The 27,899-nt window shown below is 36.6% G+C and overlaps 2 protein-coding genes across 4 annotated transcripts; one reads left to right on the top strand and one right to left on the bottom strand.

The window, feature by feature from the left end:
* Positions 1–25: 25 nt before the first annotated feature.
* znf740b (zinc finger protein 740b) lies at positions 26–7,654 on the top strand. Of its 3 annotated transcripts, none has more exons than XM_032575283.1 (6): positions 26–151; positions 3,242–3,400; positions 3,565–3,798; positions 4,602–4,860; positions 5,001–5,119; positions 5,254–7,654. In XM_032575283.1, the coding sequence occupies exons 2-6, from the start codon at positions 3,356–3,358 to the stop codon at positions 5,401–5,403; spliced, it is 807 nt and encodes a 268-aa protein (XP_032431174.1). In that variant the 5' UTR covers positions 26–151; positions 3,242–3,355; the 3' UTR covers positions 5,404–7,654. The 3 variants fall into 3 exon arrangements, with proteins under 3 accessions (XP_032431174.1, XP_032431180.1, XP_032431182.1); XM_032575289.1 differs by having other exon boundaries at positions 3,485–3,798; XM_032575291.1 differs by lacking the exon at positions 3,242–3,400 and having other exon boundaries at positions 35–151.
* A 12,722-nt stretch (positions 7,655–20,376) lies between these two features.
* Positions 20,377–24,557, bottom strand: copz1 (COPI coat complex subunit zeta 1). Its single transcript, XM_032575228.1, has 9 exons — positions 24,465–24,557; positions 24,009–24,077; positions 22,859–22,940; positions 22,639–22,730; positions 22,138–22,193; positions 21,975–22,052; positions 21,806–21,857; positions 21,678–21,716; positions 20,377–21,011 (listed from the first exon to the last, which is right to left on the bottom strand). The coding sequence occupies exons 1-9, from the start codon at positions 24,480–24,482 to the stop codon at positions 20,964–20,966; spliced, it is 534 nt and encodes a 177-aa protein (XP_032431119.1). The 5' UTR covers positions 24,483–24,557; the 3' UTR covers positions 20,377–20,963.
* Between the last annotated feature and the right edge of the window lie 3,342 nt (positions 24,558–27,899).

Below are 27,899 nucleotides of genomic sequence, written 5' to 3'. Positions count from 1 at the left end.
TTAAGTGGTCACGTGCTCCTCCATATGGCCAATCGCAGCTCTCTCCGGGGAGCACTTCCGGTGATAGTATTTCCTGTCAGTGTTTGTAAACTGAGAAAAAACTGGAACCACGACAAGACATAATAATCCACAAAACCTTACAAATCGGAAGGTAAGTGTCTTGCTTAGCTGCAGTTTCCATTCGTTGGTCTCTAATCTCTGTGTAACGTTTCGCTCGGCTGTCTCTGGCTGCTGTAGCCGATGAGGGAGGCTTTGAGCCCGCCCTGCCAGCCTCTGCCTGCTGCCTGGCTGTTGTTGTCTGTGTCGGGGGGTGGGGGTCCAGTGTAGCTACACTAGAGTTGTTCCTAAACCTTTATTGTTGCAGAGCTGCAGGATCAGTGTGTTTTATATTGCTGTGGTTCGAGTAGACTCATAAAGGTTATGTTATCAACGAATTTATTTTTTCTCTGTCAATGCGCCGTCTCGGTTTCGTTCTCCGAGGAATCGCGTTTTTATAACATAAGAAAACTGCATGCATCTCTGGGCAAATCATTTTGACGTTTAAACGTGTAATTGTCGGAAGCAAGAATTTCACTCTGAATTCATAGATGATTATTCAATAAACGATAAGCGAAGCTCGGTTGAATGCTTTTGTTTTCTTTTAAAGCCTGGTTACAAGATTCAGTATACAGTAACCTGCCAAAGTATACATAAACCTTTAAGCAACTGCAATTTGAGGGAGAAGTCGGTCTCTACTAGGCATGAAGAGCTGGTGGGTTTATGATACCACAAAAGACTCACAGCTGCAATTACAGCAAAAGATTATTCACACACTTAAAAATAATTTATTCTTCAAAATTTTTGAGCTGCTTCATGTTGGTGTTTTGAATAAGAACACAATGAACTGTGTGACTATAAGATGTCACAAAGTTCATTGTGACATCTTGATTCACCGGAAAAACATAATAAATCTTATGATTTTTTTTTTTGTCAGCATTTCAAATTTGTATTAGTGGTGTGTGGCTGTTTTCACATGAAAATGTTTGTTTTAAAACTGTTGGTTTTACCCTTTCTGAGAACAGGTGTTTTTTTTTTTTTGTTGTTTTTCTCTTTCTTTTTTTTAATATAAAATACACTACCATAATCATTGCAACATTCACGCTGATGGCTCTCCTGTCAGTTGTTCATAAACAGATTTTCAGCCACTTAGTCCTGTAACATCTGTGAGTTCCCATAAACTGCTGTCTGACTGTTATAACACTGTTATAGCTGTTATATGAACCTGCACGTTGATGCACTTACTCTGTTGAATGAATGTGCAACAATCTTTTTAATGCATAACTAGCATGGCATTAATCTCGGGAAAAAAAATAAGAATAATGAGAAGCTGTATTTAGGATTTTTTTAATGTTTGCCATGCCGTTAGACCTGTCACGATAACACATTTTGCTGGACAATAACCCTGTGGAGTCATGGGTCTAAATGGCCGTTGTGGTCTAATTTTGAATCTACCCTCATATTTTCACCATAAAAACTATTTACCTTACCTTGTTTGGTATCATTATTTTCAGAACATCCTAAACCCTGTGATTTTCCAGTGTTTGTTTCGGTTTGACAAAATTTATTATCGCATTGGCGCAAAAAACACACACAGAAACAAAATCCGAGTAGAAACAATATTGATACTAATATTGATAACTCGGAAAAATGGCTTTCATGTTGCATTCGTTCACTTCGTGGTCATAAAACAACTACCGATTGCACTCAACATGCGTAAAATGCGCACTACGCTATGGCTAACATGATCGATCATATTCCTGGTTCTATTTGGAAGTAAATATAAAACAAAATCAATATAAAAACACTACTTTTACAAAGTTTGAAGTCTCTACTGTCCAACAGAAATAAAATGCACACTTCTCATGGCGTCTTTTTTTATACAGACGTCTTTTAAATGCATGACGTCATGCCCGCCACAGGGCGGGCGTCGACCTCTGAAGGATAAATTATCTCAGAAGTTATTGCGATAAATGATAATATTGTTTCTTTGCGACCATTTTCAAGTAATAAAATGGGGATGGCGTAATAATGCAAGAACACTTTCTCAAAGATCATAAAACTTTAAATTTGAATTTGACACTTCAGCTGGAAGATTGAATTAAACTGCTTATTTAATTAAATATCAGAATTAAATAAAACAACAAAAACGACAAGTACAATGAATTATGAAGTCTCTGTAAACAAAATTGTCCTTCAAAAAAGGTCTAGTTTAGTCCAACACACCAGACTGAAGACCAGTTTTGGTAGAAAGAGAGAGAGAAAACTGAAAAACAACAATAAATTGTGCAAATGGAAAATATTGATCTAATTTTAATTTGTCATTCGATTAATTGATTTATTGTCTACCTCAACAGATCTACATGACACATCGTGTTAGTGACTGTCTACAGCACATGTTAAACTGTTGGCTTTGGGGATAAATTATTTTAGTCCTTAGGTTCCATGATGATAATATTGATATCAAAGACCTATAGATTTCATAAAGGAGAAACATACAGTATGTTATGCCAAAATTTTGGAGTTATACAAAGATTATAGTTTTGGATAAGATTAAAATATTGATGGAGTCTTTACTCAATTACTGTACGTCAAAATGATTTAGTTTATAAAAAAGAGCCTGCATATAAGTGCCTATGTGTTTGTGAAGACTCTCCATCCTCCAAGCAACTCTAATCCTCTGTGTTTAAATAAAACTGCAGCAAAAACAGTAGCATTTAGTATAAATACTTGGGATGTGATCTGGTTTTCTGTGTATGTTTGTTTTCCTCGATGTTTGAGGAAATTTTCTAGTTTGTGACTTTGACAAATGGGATTAGAAAATAAGCTGCAGAGATCACTGTCTCAACTTTTTTAATTAAACTACCACCAGCTGTTTAGCTAAAACTTCATTCATTTTGAACATATTCCATCAAAGTGTAATATTGAGAGCAGATAAAGAGATATAACAATGATTTTGATTAGGTTTTTTTGATTTTATGTTTTGCATTGTCATGCTTGGTACACATATGAGTTACAGAACAAGTCTGATGCATTTTGTGTTGTTTTCTTTTGTTTGGATTTAATTTTCTTACTGTTTTGTTTCATCTATGTGAACTTTAGATGTGCACCAAACATTTAAGATTGCTTTACCCAATAAGAAGCTCTCAGTAAAGTTTGATCTCAGTATTTGGTTACATATCCATCCATGTGCCTTTATTTTCAGGCTTTGGCCCCTGATGGTTTGGGGGGGATTGTTGTCTCTCCTGTCACCCCCTCATCCTGACTGAAGCCCATCCCCCCCTGTCCCCTCAAACACACACGCATTCAAACCACGGCGATGACCCACCATTCCAACAATTCAGTTCGAGACCATATGAAATGGGTCAGTGGAAGTCTCTTCATCTCCAAAAATCACCATCACGATTGCATTGTTGTGTCACTCTCTAATTCTAACCCCCACCTCCAGCTTCCAAGCCTCCATGAGGAGTCCTCCAACCTCACCACCCCCATTGGAACGCTCTGATGTGTTGCTGTTTGTGTTGCCAGGCTGGGTTGCTGGGCTGTGAGGCGGTGTTGTCCAGCATGGCCCTGATGCAAGCCAACAACATCCCAAGCCAGAAGAAGATGATGTCTTCTTCGGGTCATGGCCACAGGTCCAGTGCTGAGGACCACCAGACACATTCGCAGCACAGCCTCAACCATCATGGGCACCAGGTTCACCATGGACAAGGCCATCACAGTCACATGGGCCATTCTTCAGATGGGAGCCTTCCACCACTGGTGAGAGAAACACAGACCACTCTCCATGTTTAGAAGTTTGCATATCTGCCTTTTGCTGCTACTTTTTTCTGATTATGTGCGAAACAAATTAGGCAATGGAAATGTCACTCATTAAAAGAATTTTATAATGTTGAGACGTACTGTGAAAAAATATTAACCGCCTTCTTCTGTGTTTGCTTCTGTTTTTTGTCACACTGAAGATTTTTCAATTAATCAGAAAAAAAATTGTACGTTGTTAAATTTAAGTAGAAAACAATTTTATTCAACTGCTAATTTTAAACGTTAAAGAAAAAAAGCTATCCAAGCCATCCTGGCCTTGTAGGTCATGTTACATAATCTCATTTAAGTTGGGACTTTTTACAATGCCACTCCAAAACGTCACCTAGATCCAGGTTCATGCATAATGTGCTACTTTTTAAAATCTTTTAGCCTACTTCATGTTGTCAGATAGGTTCTATTTCAGTGATTTCCTGATTGTACAAGTCAGACAGTAGTAAGGCTTGGGTGTATCTGCTTGTAAAGTGGAACCAAGAAAATGTGATAAGTTCATTCCTGGCTGAACAAAGGGAGCATGTATATTTTGTGTAGGACCATGTTGGTTAAAAACATTTTTCTTTTGATAAATGAAATTATTATTTAATTGCTGGAGTTAACATGTACTGTTTTACTGCACTTTTTTCCCATTATTTGTCTCCACTTTAGGATCCAGCCATTACAAGCCTTGTTGGCAGTTCTTGCCTTTCTTCCAAATGTATGCCTCCACTATATCCAGTCACTGTTATGTTTTTTTTCTGTTTTAAAAGCTAATCCGGAAAGATGGGGAATATCACACGTCAAGGATTATCGATGGGAAGGACGTCCAGACAAATCAGAATTTGCAGCCCAAGAAGAAACACAAAAAGTCGTCCCATAAGGTAAAAGAGAAAGTGGAGATGTTGATTCCACACATGGATATGGATGACGACAGTTCCTTAAGAGTTCAGAAGAACTTCATCTGCGATCATTGCTATGGGGCTTTCCGGAGCAGCTACCACCTCAAGCGACATATTCTTACACATACAGGTGAGCACCTGAAAGCAGAGTTCAGGAAAATACAATGTAAAACTTGCAGTATAAATTCATGTGTCCAACTTGGAATAGGTCAGGACACAAGAAGTTCTTGGACATTCTGATAAATTGTTCACGCCTCTGATTGTTTCTAGGGGAAAAGCCATATGCTTGTGATGCATGTGATATGCGGTTCATTCAGCGGTACCACCTGGACAGACACAAGAGGGTGCACAGTGGAGAGAAGCCGTACCAGTGTGATCGATGCCACCAGGTCCGTCTGTAATAGTTTCCATTTCAGACAATTGATTTTTAACACGCTCTACATCTTTATGCTAGTCCAAATCCTGCAGATCCCACTGGCGTCTGCATTTTCTTGAACCAGCAACTTTGTTTGGCTTTCTGCAGAACTTTTCACGGACTGACAGGCTGCTAAGACACCGGCGCCTGTGTACAGCTGGCATGAGCAAAGAGGAAAACCAGTACTCCCAGGAAGCATCTGCCCATACAGCTTCCTGGAGTCCCCTCCATCCCTCCAACAACCGTCTGACTGTTTGACCCTCAGCTTCCTAACACCTGCCTGCAGCTTCACGACATCACTCCCTGGAGTTGTACTCTGAAAGTAACCTTAGCTAAAGACAGTCAAACTATAGTTTGCTCTCAACACCTCATCGTAGTTGAGTTCTCATACATGAGCAAAAGCAAATGGACTGATTTTAGCATGAGGTTATGGTAAAGTGAAAAAGACACCGCTAGGTACTCTCAATTTCTGAGTCTCTACTTTTTAAATCTCCTTCCGACTTGCAGCTCATCCCACTGCACAGGAACATGTTACTGAGAAAGGCGCACAAAACCACACCGCATTTAAGTATATTTTAGTGCAAAATCTTTAGCTATCCATCACAAATGCACTACAGTTAAAATAAAGCTCACAGCAGATTTCTGAGGTGTTCATCAGAACAAATTATTTAAATCAACTCATTTAGCTAAAAGAGGGAAATCCAAGGCAGTTTATTTTAATGCACACTGAAAATGTATTTTTTTCACTCAATTAAAAAAACTAACATAGAGCTGCACCACTAATTAAAAGCATACCTTGTTGTAGTGTCGGTGTGTGCAATATTATTACTGCATATGATTGGAATTCAACATACATTCTTCCAAAGTTTTATAAATTTGTGCTTTGTGTCCCAATGTAATTTTCACCCTTGTGGACAGAGTCTCACTGCATTTGGTTTCCAAGCCTGACTGAAGGCACCTTTCGACTCTGGGTTCATGAACATTTATTTAATTTTTTTTCGCTTGAACAGAAACACTTTGAAACTTTCCACCTACCTAAGCCCTCTGTGGTGTATATTTTCTCTGGAGAGTCTAAAACCAGCCCATGTCTCCCCTGATGTTGTTTGGCTCCTCCAAAACCACAGAACGACAAATGCATTAATTGCAACTGATATTGCCACCAATAATATGTTTGCTACTGCTCTAAACCAGCTTCTTAGTTTTCTAATCCTCCATCTGGAACACAGCTGCACAATCACGGCTGTGTAAAAATAAGTCACCTGAAAAACACTAACATCTAATTGATCTTTTTATTAGTCGAGTTGGCGCGCCTATTGCCAAACGTTAAAAACAGACTTTGTTTTACAGTGGTTTTTGTCGCACCGTTGTAGCAATTAGGCGACTCACAAGTTTTAATGGGAACCAGATGTTTTGGCACCTCTGGTTAGCAGCAATCATGAGTAACTGGATGGAAAATGTTAGAATTTTTTTTGCAAAGTCTTTTTAGTTTCTCCAAAGTGCTTCCATAAAATAAATGTAAATCCATTGTGTTTACTGTCTCTGTTAGAAGACACTGCTGTCTTCTTGTTCCTGTTTGTTAACCAGAGGCTCCTGTGATTTAAACAGACATTTACCCTTAATAAAGGTACTTAGCTTAGCCAGATGGACATTTTTAGTGTTCAGAATAGAATCAAACAGGTGCTGGTCATATGGATTATTTAAGTATAGATTATTTTCTCAGTTAGTTCCTGCTTATGATCTTAGTGCAGATCAAATTAAGGCATGAATTCATCCATAGATTTTAAATTATGACCTCTGCCTGACTGAATTGTTACTTGATTACAGTGTTGTTTCTTTTTATGGTCCCCTTAACCTGAAGCATCTTCAGTGAAGATGGATCATTTTTGGCAAATAACTCCTTCAGGCTGGACTGTAATCACTGGACCGAAGACATTGTTTCAGTTTTAGGGCAACATCTGAGTTTTAACAGTTATTTAGGCGAAATGTTGTAATAGTCAGGTAACTCTGTTGACATTAGCAGTGTAGATTTGAGTTTAGGGCCAATCACTGACCTTTTACAGCTTATGAAGGTAATATATATACATATATATATATTTAAATTGTCTGAGATGTAGAGAATAGTGTTTCTTGGGCCTAAACTCAAAAAGTGAATCAGTTTTTACAAAGGTATAATCTGTAGTCCCATTATTTCCTAAAAGTAAAACCAACCATCTGTAAAATTTCAGTTAATCAACAATTAGAGCATTCTTTGTTTTATAATTTGCATGTATTTGTGAAATAAGCTTGTATGGATTTTATTTTTGGTAAGGTTTTTTTTTTTTTTCCTGAGTAAAGGCTTTCAGCATTTGCTTTTAGAAAGAATTAAGTTCAGTTTCAGCTCACAGTAAAGGTTTTTGCTTTGTTGTTATTGTCTTTTTTTTTAGCAGTAAACGCTGATCATGTACTCTGCAACAAAGATATTTGCAGATGTTAACTCTATGTCAATAAAGATTTCTTATTTTACTGTAAATTAAGTTTTCTGAAAAGCCAGACTGTTGTTCAAAAAAGTTTGATATTAGCTCAGAGTATGTTCTGTGGTTTTCTTCAAAATCAGTAATACATTATTTTTGTCAGTAGATGGCAGCCATGACCAAATGAGGACCTATTTTCAGACCTGTGACGAAGAGGCGGAATCAGGAAGTATGTTGCCCTTGGCTCGTGTAAGAAAACGAACTATATTTTTTTACACTTACATCTCACTTCATTGGAACATCGCCAGTTTATTTCTGTAGTTAAATTCAAGAAGTAAAATGTGTTTCACCACATAAATTACCTCAATCACAATAATATAGTTATATTTTTAACGTTTTTTTAGGGCTTACAGTTAATACAAATTCATAATTAAATTCATCAGAAAATTATTAGATAATTAGAATCCAAATAATTGGAGATGTGGTGTGCCATGATGCCAGAGGGAAATAATATAGCCGTTATTAAATTGACTTTCATATAGAATTTGAACATGTTTATGGCTTATTAATTCTGATTATTTTAGAAAAATTGATATGCACCGATATGGAAATGATAGCTAACAGATATCATACGTTACCTGGACGACAGTCACTGAAAGAGTGATCTGACCTGAAACTGAGTGTAGGCAGCATCCTTATATGGAGTGAAATGTACAGTAACTCGAGTTAGCAACACTGACTAAAATCAAGAAAAGTGTTATTTGATAGGTTGCCCTTAAGTTAAGTGGAAACCCAGCCAGAGAAAGGAGGATATTTCTCCCTAAATGCTTTTGGTTAAACTCACAATCTTCTGCTAAGGTGAAAAGTCTTGTCCTGGCATATTAGCCGTAAGGTAAGAAGTGCAGATCATACCCTTTAGCAGCTTCCTCTTTGCTATTGACTTTTTTAATTACAGTATAAGGAAAGGTAAGATGAGATCAGCCTGAAGGCTGCTGGAAGTGCGCTCTCCCCCCATGGGAGACATCCCCTCCTGCCGCCGCCTGATTTACGGGACCCACAGGCCCCTGGCACTTAACAATGGGCCCTACCTAAGTGAGGGAGATGGAGAGGAGATCTCAAAGGATGAGATAACACTCCATCTTCATGCATAGAGTGCTGAAATCATCTTGGTTTGAAATCATCTCAGACTAATCACACAGTCAGAAGGTGAAGTGTGGGAGTGCTGCCTTATTCTCAGTGTGGCTCCCTTCATCATGGAGGACTCCCCCAAAACACTGATAAGTGGCCCTCTACATCCTCCTCTCTCCGGCCAGAGGTGTACAAAAAATACTTCCTCCAAATGGAAGTCTCCCAGACAATCAGTAAATCGGAGCTGTCTGTGCCGTGGCACATTAACATACGGGTGGTTCAGAGGTTTACAGAAACAAACGCCAAACAGCAAGAAAACGTTCTGTCTTCCAACAAATGTTTGGCGGTGCCCTGATCAAACACATTACTGGGCTCACTGCAAGTGATTGAAACCCTCCCAACAATAGCTCCTGCTATCTTCCTCTCCCCGAGGTGTGGGAGAGCCTTTTCATCTCACGCTTTGATTAATAAAGGAATCGCTGGTTGGTTGAAAGCAACAATCTGCGCCCTCTGAGCATCCATCATGCCTGTGACAGCCTACCTCTCTGTGTTAATTAGCGGTGATATTTAAGCTGTCTGAGGTGTTACATAGCCGTCAGCTGTGTTGGTGCCGCTGCTTTCCATTAAAATTTCAATTCCTCTCCCCAGGTTTTTCACATTTTCCTCAATGTCTTCGCAGATATGTCCTTGAAAACTCGTACCAACCTCATGGATGTATTTCAGAAACCTAAAGAAAATAATATCGGTAATGAGGATTAAAAATTAAGGAAATGTCTGTGAACACGGTTGCACATATTTTTCATGCATTAAAATCAACTATGTTAGCAGAAATGAGATAACATGAATCTAATTTATCACACTTTTGCTCAATAATTATTTGATATTAGATGAAGTAATTTGTCATAAATCCCAAGTTTTTTTCAGACAGGGAGCAGAGAGAATGGGAATAAATTACTTATTAATGATTACCAAATACTCCAATGTTCTCTTATACTTGAGGCTATTATTCTGAAATGAATTATTTATGTAGCTAAATCCAAAGAGGTATACCATCAAAATGAAAATTTTAACGTTGCAAAACTGAAGAATATCTGGGTCAAACGAAACACGTCTTAGCCAAAGGCAGTGGTTTGGCATTAGTCTGAAAACAGACAAAATGGCAATGTCCATTATAAGAAGTTATCACAGCTGCAGAGACTAAAATCTAGTGAACATTTTTGGAGATATACCAGGGGGATGTCTGCCTCACAAAATGTCTCTGATGGGAACATTAAGTCATTTCATTCCTCAAACTGTCCCATATTCAAATGTGTGCCACTACTTTTCTAATTAGTGTAACTCAACAAGATTAATTAGCGTCTGCATGTCACTCCAAGGACTCAAAAACGTGCACGGAGGAAAAGACAAGCGAAAGCTATCACCCATCTGACAGTCGGCTGGGGAAAATTTTGAATCTGGCCTACTTCCATTTAGACGTGCTAAGATCATGAATATTCATACGTGAAAATCCACCTCCAGAGAAGACAGAACACACAAACTTTATTTATTAGACTGTGTGCATACTGAATAAAAAAACTGATTTAGCATTAGTCTGATGTTTTATCATCCAGTCCAAGTTTCTTGCAGAGATAAATTGATCTCATGTTAGTTGACATTCAACCTACAAGGATGAACGTCCCAACTGTCTAGGAAATCTTTCCAATAATGTTTCACCTTGAAAAGCCATTATTCACCAGCTTTTAGGTTTGTTGCTCCTTTAAGAACAGAAAGCCACAATCAGGACAACTCTTATTGATGAAATGTCAAGTTCTACTTGAACACTTTTTCTCTAGCATCTGTGAAGTGGGCAACACATCAACTGCTGTGCTTAATGTACTACCTTATAATAAATTACAGAATCAATTGGGAGTGAGGTTATGTTCTGTAGTCATAAGTAGTGAATGCCTTATCTTTGGTTTGGGGAATTAGAAAGAAATTCCAATAAAGGAGTGAAGTTTTGGGCTTAATAGGAATAGTAGGTTCCTTCAAGATGGTCGAGTTTGAGTTTGGTGTATTAATTTACTGTATTAAATTACTTTGAGTTGTCAGTATGTGTAATAAATCAAGATATATATTCAAGTTAATTCAGTCTGGGTTAACCAGCAGATTCTCAGTGTATAAATCAAGCAAAACTAATCATAGTTTGACAAAATGAAGTAGGCCAATAAGACATCAGGAAGATATTCAATAACAGCAAGAGCCATTACTTACAAATACAAAAAACATGGAAAAGTGGTGAACTTGGGAGTGGCTGACCAACCATAACTACATGAATGCAACAATACTGATCCAAGAGATCACAAAAGAAACTGAATCAACACTTAAAGCATGGCCTCACTTAATGTCAGTGGTCATGATTCAAAAACAAGAAAAAACCTAGACAGAAATGCTATCCATCGGAGGGTTTCGAAGTGAAAACCACTGCAGACCAAAACAAACAAAAAGTCCTGTCTCACAGTTCCTGAAAAACATCTTGACGATGTCCGGCAACATTGAAGTTGAACTCAGTGTTGGCTCAGAACGTCTAACCTTTCAAGTCACAGATCTGGCTTTAGGGAGCGTTTGGACAGATTTATTTGACATAAAACTTTGACATTTCAAAATTGTGAAATAAATTGAACACCATTAGTTATCAATAAGTTCTTTAAATAGTTTTCTTCTGTGTATACTCTAGGCAAAGACTTATCTTCCTGTATAATTGCTTTTTTTTAATTATGTAGTTTGTTCGCTGTCAGATTAGACTGACAAAACAATGTGTGTCTGAGTTACCAATAATTTATGAGTAGTTGTACTGTGTTCTTGTTTGGACCTGGCTCTGAACATCAGGTTGCTTAACTCTCATATTCGTTGCTTTTACAAATGAAAAATTGTAGACTTAAACAAATTTTGATCTACTTGGATGTACTTGTGCAGATTTAATAAAACTGTCATAAAATCTGGCAGCTGACAGTAAATGCTGTCAGCTCAAGTGTTTATTTTTAGCACATTTTATACAGGCACAGACAACTTCAGTCTTGCCAGCACATGTGTCTAATGTGGATAAGTAGGACCTATATCATTTTCCCAGGGAAAAAGGAAAAATGCTTTTCTTTGCACAGATGCTATTTCAAGTTTTAAATTTACCCCTTGAAATATTTATTACCATTTACTGGGTGGACTGGCTAGCATATATTAGATCTATATGTGACTGGGATAAATAATCGGTGTTAGTTTAGTAATGTCTGTAAGGGTCCTATTACTTTACATTGAGATGTTTCTGGTTTTCAGTGGGGAGCCTTAACACCTTTTGATAAATTTCCATGACATTTGGTACAGGTGTAAATGTCTACCACAAGATTATTTATATCGTGTTTGATGATTCTATAGAAGTGCTTGAGATGCTTTCATGGCTACTCTTACTATCAGTATCCAGAACATGATGAGAGAAAAACAGATTGTTATTTTTTCAGATCATCACAATTATCTTCACTTTAAGAGAACCACATCTGAGCTCAGGTCGATCCTCAATGTCCCGTAGAAAGGCATACATTTCCAAGGAGCCGCAACTTTTACATTCTGCATATCAAAGAATGACTAAAGGAGTGAAGTCACATACTAATCTCCTTTTCTTTAATATGAAAAGTAAAATATTATATTCCTAATGAATCATTGTTTCCAATAACTCAAGAATTTAAAGATATAAAAGTTTGTGTTTGTTTATCAGGTCAGAGCAATTAATTTAAAGGTTTGAAAGTAGCATGATTCTACAAGAAAGGCCCGCAGAAATGGTTAACTCTATACAGGCATATTTGTCACAGCCTTTTCAAAAGTGCCGCCGAACAATCCATCACTCTTAAAGTTCAGGGAGATCATGTCACTTTAAGATGTAGAACCTGTTTTCTCTCTCCTGCATGGCTCGATGTCAGGGGGGCAAACTGTGTAATCTCCAAGTTATCAAGTTCTTTCGTGAAATTGTGCAATCCCACTTGACAAGGCAAGTCCAGGGCTTTCCTCAGTCTCTTTTTTCCCAACAATTTTCTACTTGAGCACACAACCTCGGCATGTGAAGCGTGAAAGTAAAAGGTGGGGGGGGGGGAATTCAGGGGTAGACGGTGCAAGAATTTGTTCGGGGTTGATAGGCAAGGCAGCACACCCCATGCTATTTCCCCTTAAGAGATTTCCTTGGGTCAAGGCCGTTACAGGGACACATTCTGCATCATCTTGAATTTGTCTGTCAGGCTGATGGAGAGATAGGCTCCAGATAGATGATGGTTTTATATGAACAGATATAACAGGCAGATAGGAAATGACTGTGGAAGTACATGGTTGCAGATCTATTATGAGATAAAAGGATTTACTTGACTGTTTTGGGGTTTTTTGACCCAAAAGTGAACAAGATAATCTTGTCCATCTTTTGTCCTTTCATGAATAATAAGACGAGTAGCTAGCTTTTCAAGCCATCTACTATTTTTTTTGTATGTATGTGAGTGCCTGTGGTATACTTGCAAACTACCAACTTCATTTTACGCAGGTGTTTCACTCCATGCACTGCCACCAACACTTATCAGACAAATAAAATATCTTTTTTTATATATAAAAATGAACAACTAAAACATACAGTATATCTGCTAAAAATATTGAAATAAGTACTTTATGGGAGAAAATTGTGATTAATTATATTTCACCAGAACGGACATCATGCATTCCTGTTACCTTATGTACTATGTTGTTCTTGAAAATGTTTCACCAGCAGAAATTGTTTGCATTCATCCATCCAGCTATTGTCTATATCCACTTAATACCTATTGGGTTTAGGAGAGGCCGAACCTATTTCCAGCAGTAAATAGGCGAGAGGTGACATGTTACCAGTCCATTGCAGAATGACACAAAGATGACCAACCATTATGGAGAGGTCAAGTGACCTAATGTGTACTTTTTTGACAGTGAAAGAAAGCTTGAGTATGTAAAGAGAACCAATGCATGCTGCATGAATATAACATGTAAAGGTCATTTAGAAAAGGCCTTTGGCAAGGATTTGAACAAATTACCTTTTTGCTTCAAGGCAGCATTGCTAATACTTGGTTCTCAGACAAGGAAGAAGTGGCATATGCTAAATCCTGATTTTATAAATTATAATCTTTTAAAATAGATTTTTAAGGGTTTAAATGGATATGCACCTACACCACTAAGCGATTGCATAAAGAGACTGCAGGGCAATAGCAGATCTACTAGAGCGGCTTCAGATGGAAATTGTAAGGTCCCCTTTCGAAGAACCACTTTTGCTTAAAGTACTCTGTCTGTGAGAGGATCTGTTTTAGAAACTAACAATCTGCAGTTTGGAACTCACTTCCTGTTGATTTAAAGTTCGTAACCAGTTTTAGTACGTTCAAGAAACAAATAAAACTCTGGTTATGTCAAAAACAGAACTGTACCCATTTTTGATATTTTATGTTTCACTCTTTGTAGATGTTGTCAACATTATGCTGTGCTATTTTAAATGATTATCGCTTAAATTTTTAGAGGTACTTTTTAAAAGTCCATCTAGGGACAAGTGCTGCGAATTAGCTGTTGCTATTGCACTATGATGCAAACATGGGACTGCTGTTTTGTTCAGTTTGTCTATGTCGATGTGTGTCTGTCCTATCAAATAAACTTAAAATAAATAAATATAGTGACTGCTAAGGATTAAAATTCAGAAAAAAGTTATCAGTTATATAAAAAAAAGGGTTAGAGGTATTTGGAATGAGTGAAGGAAATTTAGCCAATGCAAAGGTATGTTCAGGTCCAAAAAGAAGAGGCAGGAATAACACATTCTTGAGTCTGCTGACATGAAAAATCACCTTTTCCCTCATTTTGCATCATAGTTGGATTCCTCTCTTGGGTACAGACATGATGTTTTATTCAAAACATTTTCAAATGAACAACTTGGTACTTGGACACTTCTCTCTTTCTGCTGTATCTCTTTCCTTGCAAGAAGCTCTAGTGATATAAGGACTATTGTACTCCAGTGCCACCTCCCTTCAGGGATAAGATTTTTACGATTGCAACCTGACACCGTTTCTGTGTCCTATGAGCGACAGAGCAGTAACTCACTTCAAAGGCAGGAGGCATCAAATCACAGTACAGCCGTAAATTAACCTGTCCCGCCTTGGCCAATGAGAAGGCAGCGTTAAATCTCAGCTGTCACAGTGGCGGCCAATGGAAAGACGATGGCTGTAAATCTGTCTGGGCTGCTCTGTTAACGGTGTCTTGGTGTGGTTGGGGGAATCCATGGGGAAGAAGGGGAAGAGAGTGAGGAAAAGTGAATAAGGAAATATAGTGAAGGTGGAGGTATGCAGAGAAAATCTATTTCTCTGCAATCTTCGAAGATGAACAAAGGGAAAAAGAAAAATGCAAATTCTGTAGCAAACTAACAAACGGGGAAGGATGGGCTTAGTCTCCACTGCAAAAAAAAATAAAAAAAATTGGGTTTTCTTCCAGATGCAGTTGAAGCTAAGGAATAGCCCTCATAAAGGTTTACAACCACCATACACGTGTCTGATGTTGACTGTTTACAATAAAAACTGACTGATGGGCCTTCTTTAGGGCTCTTTTGCATCATATCTGCACCAAAATTTGTGCTGGCTGTTTGATAACAGCAGTAGCCTCTGACTTTTGTGACACAACTTCATTAGTGGCAATCCTTCTGGATTACAGCCTGCCTGTGGGGGTCTGAAGCAGGGGGTAAACCAGAGTCCAGTTCAGCACATTCTACCAGATGTGCCCCAGTTGTGCAAGTTCAGAACACATTGGAATTCCCCCTGCAGCAGAGCAAACCTAAACAAGGCTTAACGCTGGAGGGCTTTTTTTTTTCAGCCTGGAAGAAGCACGGCATGTTCATGGAGCATTTAAACCCAGAATAAAGAGCTTCTACGACCATCTTCCAATTCAATGCTTTCTGGAAAGAGTTACAAGCAAGGCAACGTAGAAAAAAGCCCAAGCAAAACACATCAGATGAAGGGATATTTCTTCAGCAAACAATTCCCTTGGTGGTGTGATTTCATTATCCAATAAGAGTTGAGCATTTTCATGAGCTAAATCTTACAGGTATACTAAGAAATAAATGGTTCTGTGAAATCAGAGCTGTGATGGCTGAGTGGGGATGGGGGTTACCCTGTTCCTTTTCAAAAAAGAAAATCCCACTTTTTTTTCTCTTTTTTTTTACCAACTTATAACGACATCCAATAAACCACACACATGTGGTGACATTTTTATTTTACAATGACACAAAAAAATTAAACATTATCATCGGAATTTACAGTCATCTTATGTCATTACTATGAAAAGTTTTTTCTCCTTTTTCTAGAGACATAAATAGTTGAGTTGAGTTATGGCAAAGGCAGGCAAGAGTGCAACGGTGGAGGTGTTGTTTTTGGCTGGGTTTCCTTGGAGTGGCCATGATTCTTTTTTCTATGGGAATCCATAAACAGAGCCAGAGAGGGCAACTGGGGCCATAAACCATGTCAGGCTGCCACAATGCTGCCGCGAAGGCGAGGGGGGGAAGCAGGCTTGGGTACATATCTCCTCTACTCTACATGCACACATTCACAACTGCAAGCACTTTAAGTAGCTTTTAATGGCCTATTTCTAAATGTTTATCCATGCAGCATCCCCCTGGTTATTGTTGTTGTTTTTTGGGGGGTGAGGGGGGTTTGTAGTGTCGTGGGTGTACGGACAGATGTTTCCTTCTGCTTCCAGGAAATTGTATACAGACTCTTCTGCTGTTTTGTAAAACTCGGATGAGCTGCAGCGGTTCTTTAGCCGTGAGCCATGGGAATTTGTTTTTATCTTTACCTTCTCTGCCATTCTCTTCACTCTGTGTTGTGGTTAAATAAACATAAATCATTACAGTTGTTTCAAACATTTAAATCAATGTCCTTAGACTATAAAATCAACATGGGAAAAAAAACCATTTTCAACATTTTAGATACATTTCTTTTCTAAGAATGTATGGGGACCCTATGAGAGTGGCATCAGTTTATTCTGGATAGATCTCTGCTACATTTACAGATTGACTACTGGAAAAACAAGGAGATATTTCTGGTAGTGTGCTAATCTGAATGACAGCTTATTATGTAAACTGGGGCTTCTTTGTGTTTTACATAATTATAATTATATTTTTATAATGAGTTATAAAGTTGAATAGACAAAGATCAAATATGGGATTCTTCAAGGTAAGATTCACCTGCCTGTTTTATTCCACATCTATATTCTCCACTTAGTTCACATAATAGAGTATCATCTAAAATATTTCTTATGTTTATTCTGATAACACAATTTTATATTTCTATGTCACCACATGTACAGTAACTGAGCTGGAGTGTCCATAATTTCCTCAGACTTTATGCCATAAAAAAGAAAAGTCTTTTCTTATTCCAAGATATGTTGGAGACCACAACTCTACTACATTCAATGAGCCTTAAAACCACAAAGAATGCAAGAAATCTGGCTGTTATTGTAACCTCAGATCAAAGTTTTAATAACACAATTTATTATATTAGGAATATAACAAATTATATTCCTAAGCTTGCTTTCATCTTAAATCATTAGTTGAATAAATAGTGTCCTGCTAAAACAAGAAACAGAAAAACTGGTGAATATATTTCTTCTTAGTTGGTTAGATTATTGCATTGACGTCTTTATAAAAGTCAAACAGACAGCTGCAGCTCCTCCAAAATGCTGCTAGCAGAGTTCTGATCAGTGACAGAAAAATGGCCTATATTAAACGCAACCCTAAATCACTATACCGCTGGCTCACTGTTTGCTAAAAGGATAGATTTTAATATCTTGTTTGAACCCTTAACATACTGAATGGCCTTGGTCGTAAATACATTTTAGAACTGTCAGATTGCAATCACAATTCTTCAATTCCTGAAAAAGGGAGGGGTGAGGGTACGTTTAGTTTATATGCTACTCAGCTCTGGAACAAATGCTCAAAAAAACAGAGATATACAGAAACTGATGGGTTCATTAAATCAGGACTGAACAAATATTTGTTTACTGCAGTTAAATTGTTCCTATCCTGCATATTTATTTCATAGATGCAGCGTAATGTTTTCTTTTCTGTGTTGGCTAAAACTGCTATTTTTAGTGTTGTTTTTAATATAAATTTGTTTAACCCTAATCCTTTTTCTGTAAAGAATTTTGAATTGTCTTGTGTATTGATAATTCTATACAAATGAACATGCCTTGTCCCGCCTCACCAGTGATTTTGCTAAATCTGAAGAGGCCTCTGACTGAAAACTGTTCCTCTGTGACAATCTAATGACAGGCAAACAGCTCAATTTCAGAGACAATATGTCAGAGTAACATGTTCCGGATGATACCATCAGTTGTCTGCAAGCACTGTTAATACACCTCATTTTCTTCGCCGTTCCTCTTTAAATCTTTGACCGGTTACAAAGACGTTGAAATTGGTGATATGGTTGTTCCTCATCATAATCAATGGAAGAGATGATTTTAACTACCTCCTCTCTCTGCTCTTTAGTCCTGCTCTACATCCCTCAACTGCTCTGGAATTTGGGTTGTAGTTCAAGTATTATTTGAACTGTTGGGATGCTCTTTCAGTTGCTCCCACTTGTAAAAGCAATACCTTATTGCTACAGTCATGCATCATAGCAACTGCCTGACAGTTTAAAAGAGAAAAGAAAAAGAGTGAAAATCCGTCCATATGCACAACATCCAAAACCAAAGGTATTAATTATCCAAACATCCAGTGCTGCAAACCAGAAAATTATGGATATAAATAAAAACAAAAAGAGTAAATCAGAACATAACAGAGCTGCTGCAACATGCTGCCACCATGAACAACGCTATTCTAGGAGCAATAAACCTTTTATATATAAATAAATAAAACCTGCATTTATTTTAAGGCTTTGCACAGATCTTTACCAGGGGTGATATTGTGCATGGTGCTGTAAGTACGTTTCCATGTATGCATAGTTTACCTATTTGTGTCCGTTTACCTGGACATACTAATGAATGGGTGCTGGGGCCCATTGACTCTGGCATAAAGACTCTGTAAGCTTGCAGATGATGAGAATTTATTGACTAATTTACAAAGTCCCACCGCCCCTCCCCACAAACACACACTCTCACAAGAGAAAGGACCGAGTCCTTCACTGTATGCATCGATCAATTACGAGACTCTAACGCACACGTCTCTGACAATTTTACTGCATGTTATGTACAGTATGTCAGGCCATGACGCTTCTAACTGCTGTACTCATTCCTGTATAATTAAAATAAATTACCTGGCTGCTTTTTATGACGGTGCAACTGTAATTACAGGATGACAGCAAGTCACTGAGATGCCGATTGTGCTGCAGGCCCATCTCAATGAAAAGTGAGAGCTTGGAGAAGCATCTCGGGTGGGATTGTGTTTTAACCCGCTCTCTTCCATGCTGTGCTCTTCCTGGGATTTCATCTAATTACATTTACTGCTGCCTACCCGAGCTGGCCTCGTCCTTTTTAACCTTCAAACCCCCCTCCTGCCCCCACGTCTTGCACTAAAGCCGCACACTGAGACATAAGCTGTTCTCATTATACCAGCAAACTGGCGTGATAACAGTAAACTGGTGTGTTAATGGGGACCATTTATAATAATTACCATCCTCTTTCTTACTACTTTTGTCCACTGAACACTTAGTAAATAGCATCATCCTAGCATTTTATTTAGGGCATGTGTCAGGATAAAATGGAGCAAAGCCAAAATAATATGATTAATGGGTCAGGCTAATGTTTTCTATTTTCAGTTCAATTCAGTTCAGTTTATTTATATAGCGCTAATTCACAACAAATGTCTCGAGGCATTTTACAAAAACATAATTTCCAAATAATAAATGCCATTACCCAGAGGATTGTGAAAAGCCTTTAAACTCAAATGGAAAACGTTTTGTTAGTATTTTAAAACCCTCTGTGTATTTTTTAAATTATACTTGTTTAAGGATGTCAATATAAACCAATTTATGTACTTTAGAAGAATAGACATGAGATTGCACATGAACTGTTCATTCTAGGCTGAAATCAATTTGCTGCAAAAGCAAATCAAATTCTTATTAATTTTAAATCTTGTTTCTTTTCTTATTTAACTTCTTGTATGCATTTGTTTTATCTCTTTGTACTGCAGACCCTTTTTTGTCTGGGATAAAGATTGAAAAAAATATGAAGAAACAAAAAAAATCTGGAATTAACTGGCAGGAAGGTAATTTCGAATGATCTACTGTACATCAGATGGATGTCATGTCTATTATTTCTTGCATTTCTTTCAGCCCACCCCCTTCATAAATATTTAGTGAAGGGAGCAAGTGTGTGACAGCTGGGTGTACATGCCATCCAAGACGCACATCAGTAGATACACATGCATAAGATAGTTATCTTCCTTATACAACTTTTCATTTTACAAGATTCAACATCAAGTTTTGATTCTAGTGGAAGGAATAAAGTTCCTCCCCCAAAAATAGTTTTGTCAAGTTATGTAATTCCTTCCCATTACCGGTAGATGGCACACTTTCACTTCAATAAGAATTCCTTTCCTATTTCTTAAGGTACAGCTATCCAAACAAGAACAAAGGGTAACTGATAAGGATTTTTTTTAAAAACATTAAATCCATGTAAAGCTATAAAGCTTTATGTTTTCCTCACCATTTGTAACACTTTGGAAAACATAACAGTGCACACAAAAGTAACAAATGTTAAACAATTTAGGAAATATAACATATAATGAATGCAATACTGGGTGCAAATATTTAACAAATGTAAATTTAACACAACTTTATTTTTTTACAGTGATCTGTGAACGACAGCGTGCTGTTCAAAGGGTTATATGTCTGAATAGAGTGGTACATGGAATGGTTTCAGAGGTTTTGATGTCTATCAGTGTATCACATTTGTAGATACGTTTTTGGAAGAAAAAAAAAAAAACAATTAAAAAAGTAATCAACAAAACAGGCCAGTCATTACTGGAATGTACACATTTTAGCCTCTTTGATAATAAAAACAGAGCAGAAAGACAGAAGAAAAAATATGAAAAAGGAAACTTCAGAAAGTAGAAGTCCGAAAGAGTGACTCGATTAGCCGTTTGCACTGCTACAGCTTTGACTCAAATGTAGGCTAGATGAGGAGATCAGTGCCATGTGGTCTGTGCCGAGCAGCGGCTCACTGGTTACGCTGGCGTAAAGACAACTATCGGAGAAGTGACCATTTGATCTGTTCTTTGGCAGACTGAAGCACCTGCGAAAGAGAAGTACTTTTAATTACACAAAACAAGGTTTAACTGTGTGCAGTAAAATTTTAGTCAAACCATAATGGCAACAAACATTCAAGTGAACTAAAAAAAAAAGAAAGAAAAACAAAATTAATGTACCCTAGCGTAATGATAAAAAATGAAGTAATACCACAAAAAAATGACTAAGTGATATAAATGAAAAGGAATTATGAAGACCTAATTAATCATCTTAATTGATTGAATGAAAGCCAAATCATAACCATAAAGCATCGAGACTGGACACTGCTATTAATCATTGCAATAGGAGGAATGGCGTTGGCCGGTCTCAGATCTCCTAAATGACAACATTAATCAAGAAGAGCTCACACCCACAGACAGACAGAGCTGCATAGAAACTAAAAGACAGGAACTACTACTGGCTACCTTCTACCACTGAATAATTAGTTATCATGCACACCATTGCGCATATAAGGCAACAAAAAAACAGCAGCCTGAAAGCGAGTGACAAAGTGGGAGAAGAGGACATGAAGTGAAACATCGCGTCATGTCCACTATTCTACAATCGGCCTTCATACCAGATTGTAGAATAGTGACTTTTAAAGATCTATAATCTAACGAATCTTTTAAACTTAGTAGGAGAGAGTGAACCGAAGTGAGGATATACTGTATACCTGAGTGACTGTCTGCTCTGTCAAAGGTACGTCATCACCCTACAAGAAAAATAATACATACACAGTTCACAAAAGGAAGACCAAACTCTGGACTATTTCTGCAAGGAAAGGTAGTGAGCAGAGCTTACTCTGAGAGCCACGCGGTGCACAACTTGCTGTGGGTCACTCTCTAAGATCACCCTGGAGGAGACGCAAAATGTTCAATAAATTAAGTACACAAAGACACCAGCCGAAAGTGAAAAAAAACAAACCAATTCTTGGCGTTGAAGGTTTCATGCTGTCAAATTTTGTACATACCCTCCATCCACAATTTCATCCACAGCCAAGAAGAGTCCCTCCATGTTCTCCAACAAAGCTCTCCTCTCAACATTTTTTCTGCAGAAAAAAAATTATAAATACAAATCACAGCTTTCCTAGACAATATTTTAAATGGTTGACTGATATTGTGCTAAAAAAATACCTCAACATCTGACTGAGGGAATCAAAAAGGCAATTTAGAACAGCCATAAGCATCAGCTGTAAAGAGCAGAAACAAGAAGATATTTAAATTTTCTTTAGAAATTAAAAGAATATTTTAATGTGTGGCTAAGTAATGAAGACTTGAAGTTTAAAAGCACAAATATTATATTTTCTTAAATAAATAACAGAGTCAAGGTAATATTAATAAAACCACTTTTCAACTCACTAAGCATGCTAAATTGTGCGACGCGTGGTACTCCGTAACATATCTGTATTACATAAATTGTTGTAACACCACGATGACATTTAACCAAGAATTATTTTAGCTGAGTCATTAGACATTAATAGCTATTAAATGTTAACCATGAAACAAAATAACATTTTGAATAAAAAAAACAAAACAACTAATAAAACAAAACTTTATTATTTTGTGTGAAATTTAGTGATATTTCAGAAGGATGATTTACATCCTAAATAGTACAATGCACAATCTAAAGTTTACCTCATTTTCATGTGAGCTTCCAATCACATAAAAGAACAGGTCTATATTGCTCTTGTACACAACAGTCAGGCCCTCCAGTAATGCTATCTCACCTTAAAGGATAGAACAAAAAAAAAAGAAATATAAACAAACACCATTATAATCACAATGCTCTTAAGATATGAAATGAGGTATTGTAATGATAATAAATAAGTTTTTTTATACAGAAAACATTGCTTACTGTCTGTCCGGTGAGTCTTGTTAAATATGTTCTTCTCAAAAGCTTTCTGCTCCTTCACTGTCGGATATGTGTCGTCATAATACTGTAAATAGATCAGCACTGTGTATTTATCTGAATCTAAATGCAACCATAAGCAGGTTGGACATATTTTAAACCATGGGCACAGGCTTATCTTCACGAACATTACAAATAAGCAGCTAGTGTTGCTGCTGTGACTTCGCTTGTCATGTAATTTTTTTTTTCGTACTTTGAACAAAAATCAAACCCATGTAGAAATTTCCTCACATATACGTTTGAGGATTCCGTCAACAAGTTTCTTTTTAATGACAGTCAAATACAAAAAACAATACAATAATATTTATAATTATTAACTGTATGGGTTTTCAGTTCAATGACATTTAGGGTGAATATTTTTTGGTTATAGAAAAATAGCATAGTAAATGTTTTACTTTACTTTTCAAATACCACAAACCATTGTCAAAAAAAAGTACATAATTACAGCCAACACAATTTGGAGGGTTTACTGTGCACTGTCTGCAGCTTGTTTAGTTCTGTTTTAAATCTCTTTTAATCACATCTGTTCTTTTGACCACACAGACAGATTTGGTCTTGTAATAAAAAAAACCCCTAACTTTTACTGTTTAAAAAAGCAGTGTTCAAAATATACACAAAAACAATATAACAACAGCTAATTATACACAACTTAGCAACTAAAACATAGCAGGTTTTGGTCCTGAATAGACAAAGTTTCTTAATTTTAAATATTTGATTTTGGATTCGGTAAAATTCTTTATGAAGTGCACAAAACTATAGTTTGGCTGTTAAATTTACTGCAGGCCTGCAACTGACCTAAAATTGTATTGAATAGAACCCGCTTCCCTTAAAATGACTTACGTTCTTGCAAAGCTTGTAAGTGGCTGATGTATTGTTAATGATTTATATATATATATATATATATATATATATATATATATATATATATATATATATATATATATATATAGATGAAAATAAAAACAAAAAGGTATGTCACCATTATTATACTTATTTTAGATACTGTTTAATTAGTATGTTATGCTAGGAGAAGTTCAGAGGCATCAAATCTCGGTAATATTATATAATCACATTACATAGTAAACAGAATTATTACCTTGGCATAAAGCCTGTCTCCATCGTTGTCCAGGATCAGTACAGCTTTGACTGTGTGCAGGGAAGGTTCCTGTGGAGACGCCAACAACCCATTATTTTAAGCGATCATTTTAGGAATTATAAACACATCTGTCACTTTCAGGACACTACAGCGAAAACTATGTCAGGAGAGGGACCATGTCACAAAGCTAATGTTAAATTGTTCATAAAATATTTTTAAACTATTTAAAATGCTAGACAGGTCGTAAAAATGACGCTGGACTTCCACATCAGCAATAAACGAAGCTAACTAACTGGTTAGCCAACACTTAGCTCCCTGTCAATCTAGCTCCTTGACGAGCATAATGCCGATAGTGTACCATGTTTATAACTGCAATTATTTATTTATAATTGCTAAAACTAGTTATTTACCGTAAAACAGAATAATATGACGAAAGAATATAAGCGGTAACAATACCAGTATTGGAGAATCCATCTTCTTTCTCGTTAGCAAACTAGCTACCCGGCTAGCACCAGCCTACTACTTCCAAAATGAGGCTCTTCCCTATTGGCTCACGCAGCATCTTACGTTGTGCGTACGTTTAGGGCAAAGATCACGTCACATGAGAGTGAGAGCCGCTAAAGACTACTAGAGCGTTGTGTTTGATTGGAAAGTTATATGATAAAACATTAATGATTACTTTAGATATTTTAATGACTAATTAATATTTCTTTAAATACATAGCCACACTTCATTTTAATTCTGTAAGCGTTACAACAAGTTCAATTGATCTTTCCGATTGGGAAGTCGAAATTTCCCAGTCAGACTACAAATAAAATGCACCATTAATGACACAAACAAAAATCAATTTGTTACATGTAGTTCTATTCAATTTATTCTAACTCAAATTTATATTCCAAGTTATCCTTCAACACTGTAAAAAAAAAAAAATTTTTTAAAAAACATAAATTACAAAGAACAGATTCTTACCGAGCTCCAAATCTGAGATTAAGACAAATTCATTTCAGTAAAAAAGAAAATATATATTATGAGATAAGAAGTCCAATACTTTAAAGGAATTAATATACTTTCACTGTTCAATGCAGTGCAGTCCTATAATGTCATTCAAAACAATACAATTCAATATAATCACAAGCTACACAATTTCGGACTAACATTATGATTTTCTGCCATGGCTCCCAATTTAACTGTCAAAACATTCCTGACCTATCAATTTACTATTTGAAACTGTGCTATGTGGTATCTGGCAGACAAACATTAGCAGAAGTTCCTATAGATTTCTTAACCCTTTCATGCATAGTGGTCACTACAGTGGGCAGCTATCTAAAAGCCATTTTCTTGTGCTTCCTGTGGATTTTTATGTTATAAATGCACACAGACCACTGAAGTGGACACTAATGCATCATAAAATATACCATCAACTACTGGCCATCAGCTGCAAATGCAAGAAATTATTTTTGTTAAATACAATATGGCCGACAGACAAAAAAGCATGAGAACCGACCTGGTCCCTCCTACTGTAGACGACTCTTGCAAGTAAAAAAAATATTGTGACATCAGATAACCCCTAAGGAACAATACTACTGATGTATTTTTCAAATAACAACTTTGTATTTGGACAAAATTAAAATTGATCACATAAAAATAAAAAATAAAAAATAAATTATTTTTACAAAAAAATTTTCCTACCTTTTTTTATGCCTTAACAAAATTTTTTTTTAAAAATGGAAAAAAAATTCTGACACAAAGGATCATAATTCATGCATGAAAGGGTTAAACTTAAAAATGAAGCCTTCTTGGGTTGGACTGTTTGTCCAGAACATCCACAGATGCTCTATTTGTAATGGAAACTGATGGGTTTTGAGGCCAAGTCAACACCTAAAACTTGATCTTGTGCTTATTAAACCATTCCTGAACCACTTTTGCTGGAAAAGGTTTGAGCAGATAATGTTTTCTTGAAAGATACTGCAATGCAACAATGCTTAGAATGTAAAAGAGTTACATCTACATGGATCACAGGAGCCAATATTTCTTAGCAGAACATTGCCAAAAAATCACATTGCCTCCATCAACTTACATTTTTTCCAATGTTCACCCTGGTTCTGTCACTTACGATTGCATCTAATGCAACAGTGAGATCTAACAGCCCACATTTGGGGTATCTTCTTATCATCTGAGCAAAATTTTGAGACAACAGCCTGACTAGTATTACTGACCATGTCTGTTTCTTCATGACAACGGTGTACCTGTCGTCTGATGATTGCTTCCAACAGGATAATACACTATGCTACAAAGCTCAAATCCTCTCAAGATGGTTCTTTGAACGTTATTTCATTGTGATCCAATGGTTTGCACAATCATCAGATATTAAACAAATAGTGCACATTAGGGATGAGGTGAAAGGTTACATTTCACACCATTGTAGCTGTTGCCAACAAATCTGCTACAACTGCCTGATCTTAGCATGTCAATATGTAACAAAATTCTCTGACGAAGGTTTTTGATGTCTTGCTAAGCATAAGAAAGCAAAGAATTGAGGCAGTTCTGAAGGCAAAGTGAAATTCAACTCATTACTAAGGTAAACTTGATAAACCTAATGAGTGTAGACAAAAATCCAACACCTGAGTTAATGACAATATATTTAGTAGCTTTCATCAATGCAGTTTTTGTGTTATAATGACTTCCAAATCTGGGGCAATATTCCTCAAATTGATTATTGCGTTGTAAATAATTCTCAAATTGATTAGCAAATATTTGTTCAAATATTTATTTTATATGAGTGGCACATCAGATACAGATTAAATTGCTTTACACAGGTATACCAAGAAATTTATTTTATATTCTCAAACCTCATTTCAACTATGGCAAACCCTCAGTCTGTGTCACACAACAAAGTTGTTATTTGTAAAGCATCATAGCAACCAGAAATCATTCAATTTGCTGGGCTTTTTTCAGTTTTCTCCTGCTCATCAGCATCTTTTTTTTCTGGATCCTCCCACATTTAACCAACTCCAATTATCTTACTTCCCACTTCTGGGAAACGTTTGGAAAAGGCTGGCTGATGGGGATTTCCCTCTGTCTTAGTCCATAAATGACATCATTGTTTGGCCTTACAGTTAGCTCCTTTTGGATGAGTGTTTTGAGTATTACTGGAAACAAAATGTTGTACCTAAATTAATCATCTAGAGAAGTAACTGCAATGAAGCGATATAAACTTATTTGACACTTACTTATAACAGCATTGTGGTAAAGAACCATGAACCATACAGCGCTATGTTTACACAATTTAGCTGGTAAGATTTCACAATTGCCCTGAGTGGAGAGGAAACAGCATGCTGCCTTTAACTTGCTCAGAGTTTAAAGAACTTCAGATGTCATGCCCTCTCTTTTATCAAAAAGATATTGGAGTTTCTAGGTGATTGTTCAAAATACCACAGTGATAATGATGACAGGTAGAGTGGGTGATGAGTAAAACCTGAACAATAAATCAACATAATGAAACATGCAAAGCCAGATAATGATTGTTAACTTTGCAGAGAGGTGAATATTAATTATTATTAAGGCTTACAACAAAAATCATTCAAAGAGATTTGTTATGATATATAGTTTTTCTATATAAGCCATTTGTTTTGTTTTTTTGTTTTTTTTGTTGTTTTGGTTTTTTTTTTAAAATATGCACCTACACAGCACTATTGGAGGAAAAAAAATAAAAGTTGTTGCAGGTCATTTTATTTTAGACAAAAGTTAGAGGTGTTTTTCACAAATATTAAACAATGCAAATTAATTACGTGAGCAGAAGTGAAGTGGTGGTAAAGTGCAGACGGCTCCCCTCTCCACTGCCTATGCCAGCGACCACAGCAGTTAGCAGTTCCCTTCCTCAGAACCAAGCGC

The sequence above is a fragment of the Xiphophorus hellerii genome, chromosome 1 (assembly GCF_003331165.1).
Source record: "Xiphophorus hellerii strain 12219 chromosome 1, Xiphophorus_hellerii-4.1, whole genome shotgun sequence".
Classification (NCBI taxonomy): Eukaryota; Metazoa; Chordata; class Actinopteri; order Cyprinodontiformes; family Poeciliidae; genus Xiphophorus; species Xiphophorus hellerii.
Note: the sequence above shows the minus strand (reverse complement) of the source record. Positions and strands in the feature narration are given on the sequence as shown.

Bases quoted from the DNA above. Each gene is read 5' to 3' on its own strand.
- copz1 (XM_032575228.1), bottom strand. The intron at 22,053-22,137 runs GTATTTTTTTAG...TTTTTTCTGCAG, and splicing joins TCCCTCAGTCAGATGTTGAG to AAAAAATGTTGAGAGGAGAG. The intron at 21,717-21,805 runs GTAAGCTCTGCT...TTTTTCTTGTAG, and splicing joins TGCACCGCGTGGCTCTCAGA to GGTGATGACGTACCTTTGAC.
- znf740b (XM_032575283.1), top strand. From the start codon at position 3,356: ATGACCCACCATTCCAACAATTCAGTTCGAGACCATATGAAATGG. The intron at 3,799-4,601 runs GTGAGAGAAACA...CTGTTTTAAAAG, and splicing joins ATGGGAGCCTTCCACCACTG to CTAATCCGGAAAGATGGGGA. The intron at 4,861-5,000 runs GTGAGCACCTGA...GATTGTTTCTAG, and splicing joins ACATATTCTTACACATACAG to GGGAAAAGCCATATGCTTGT.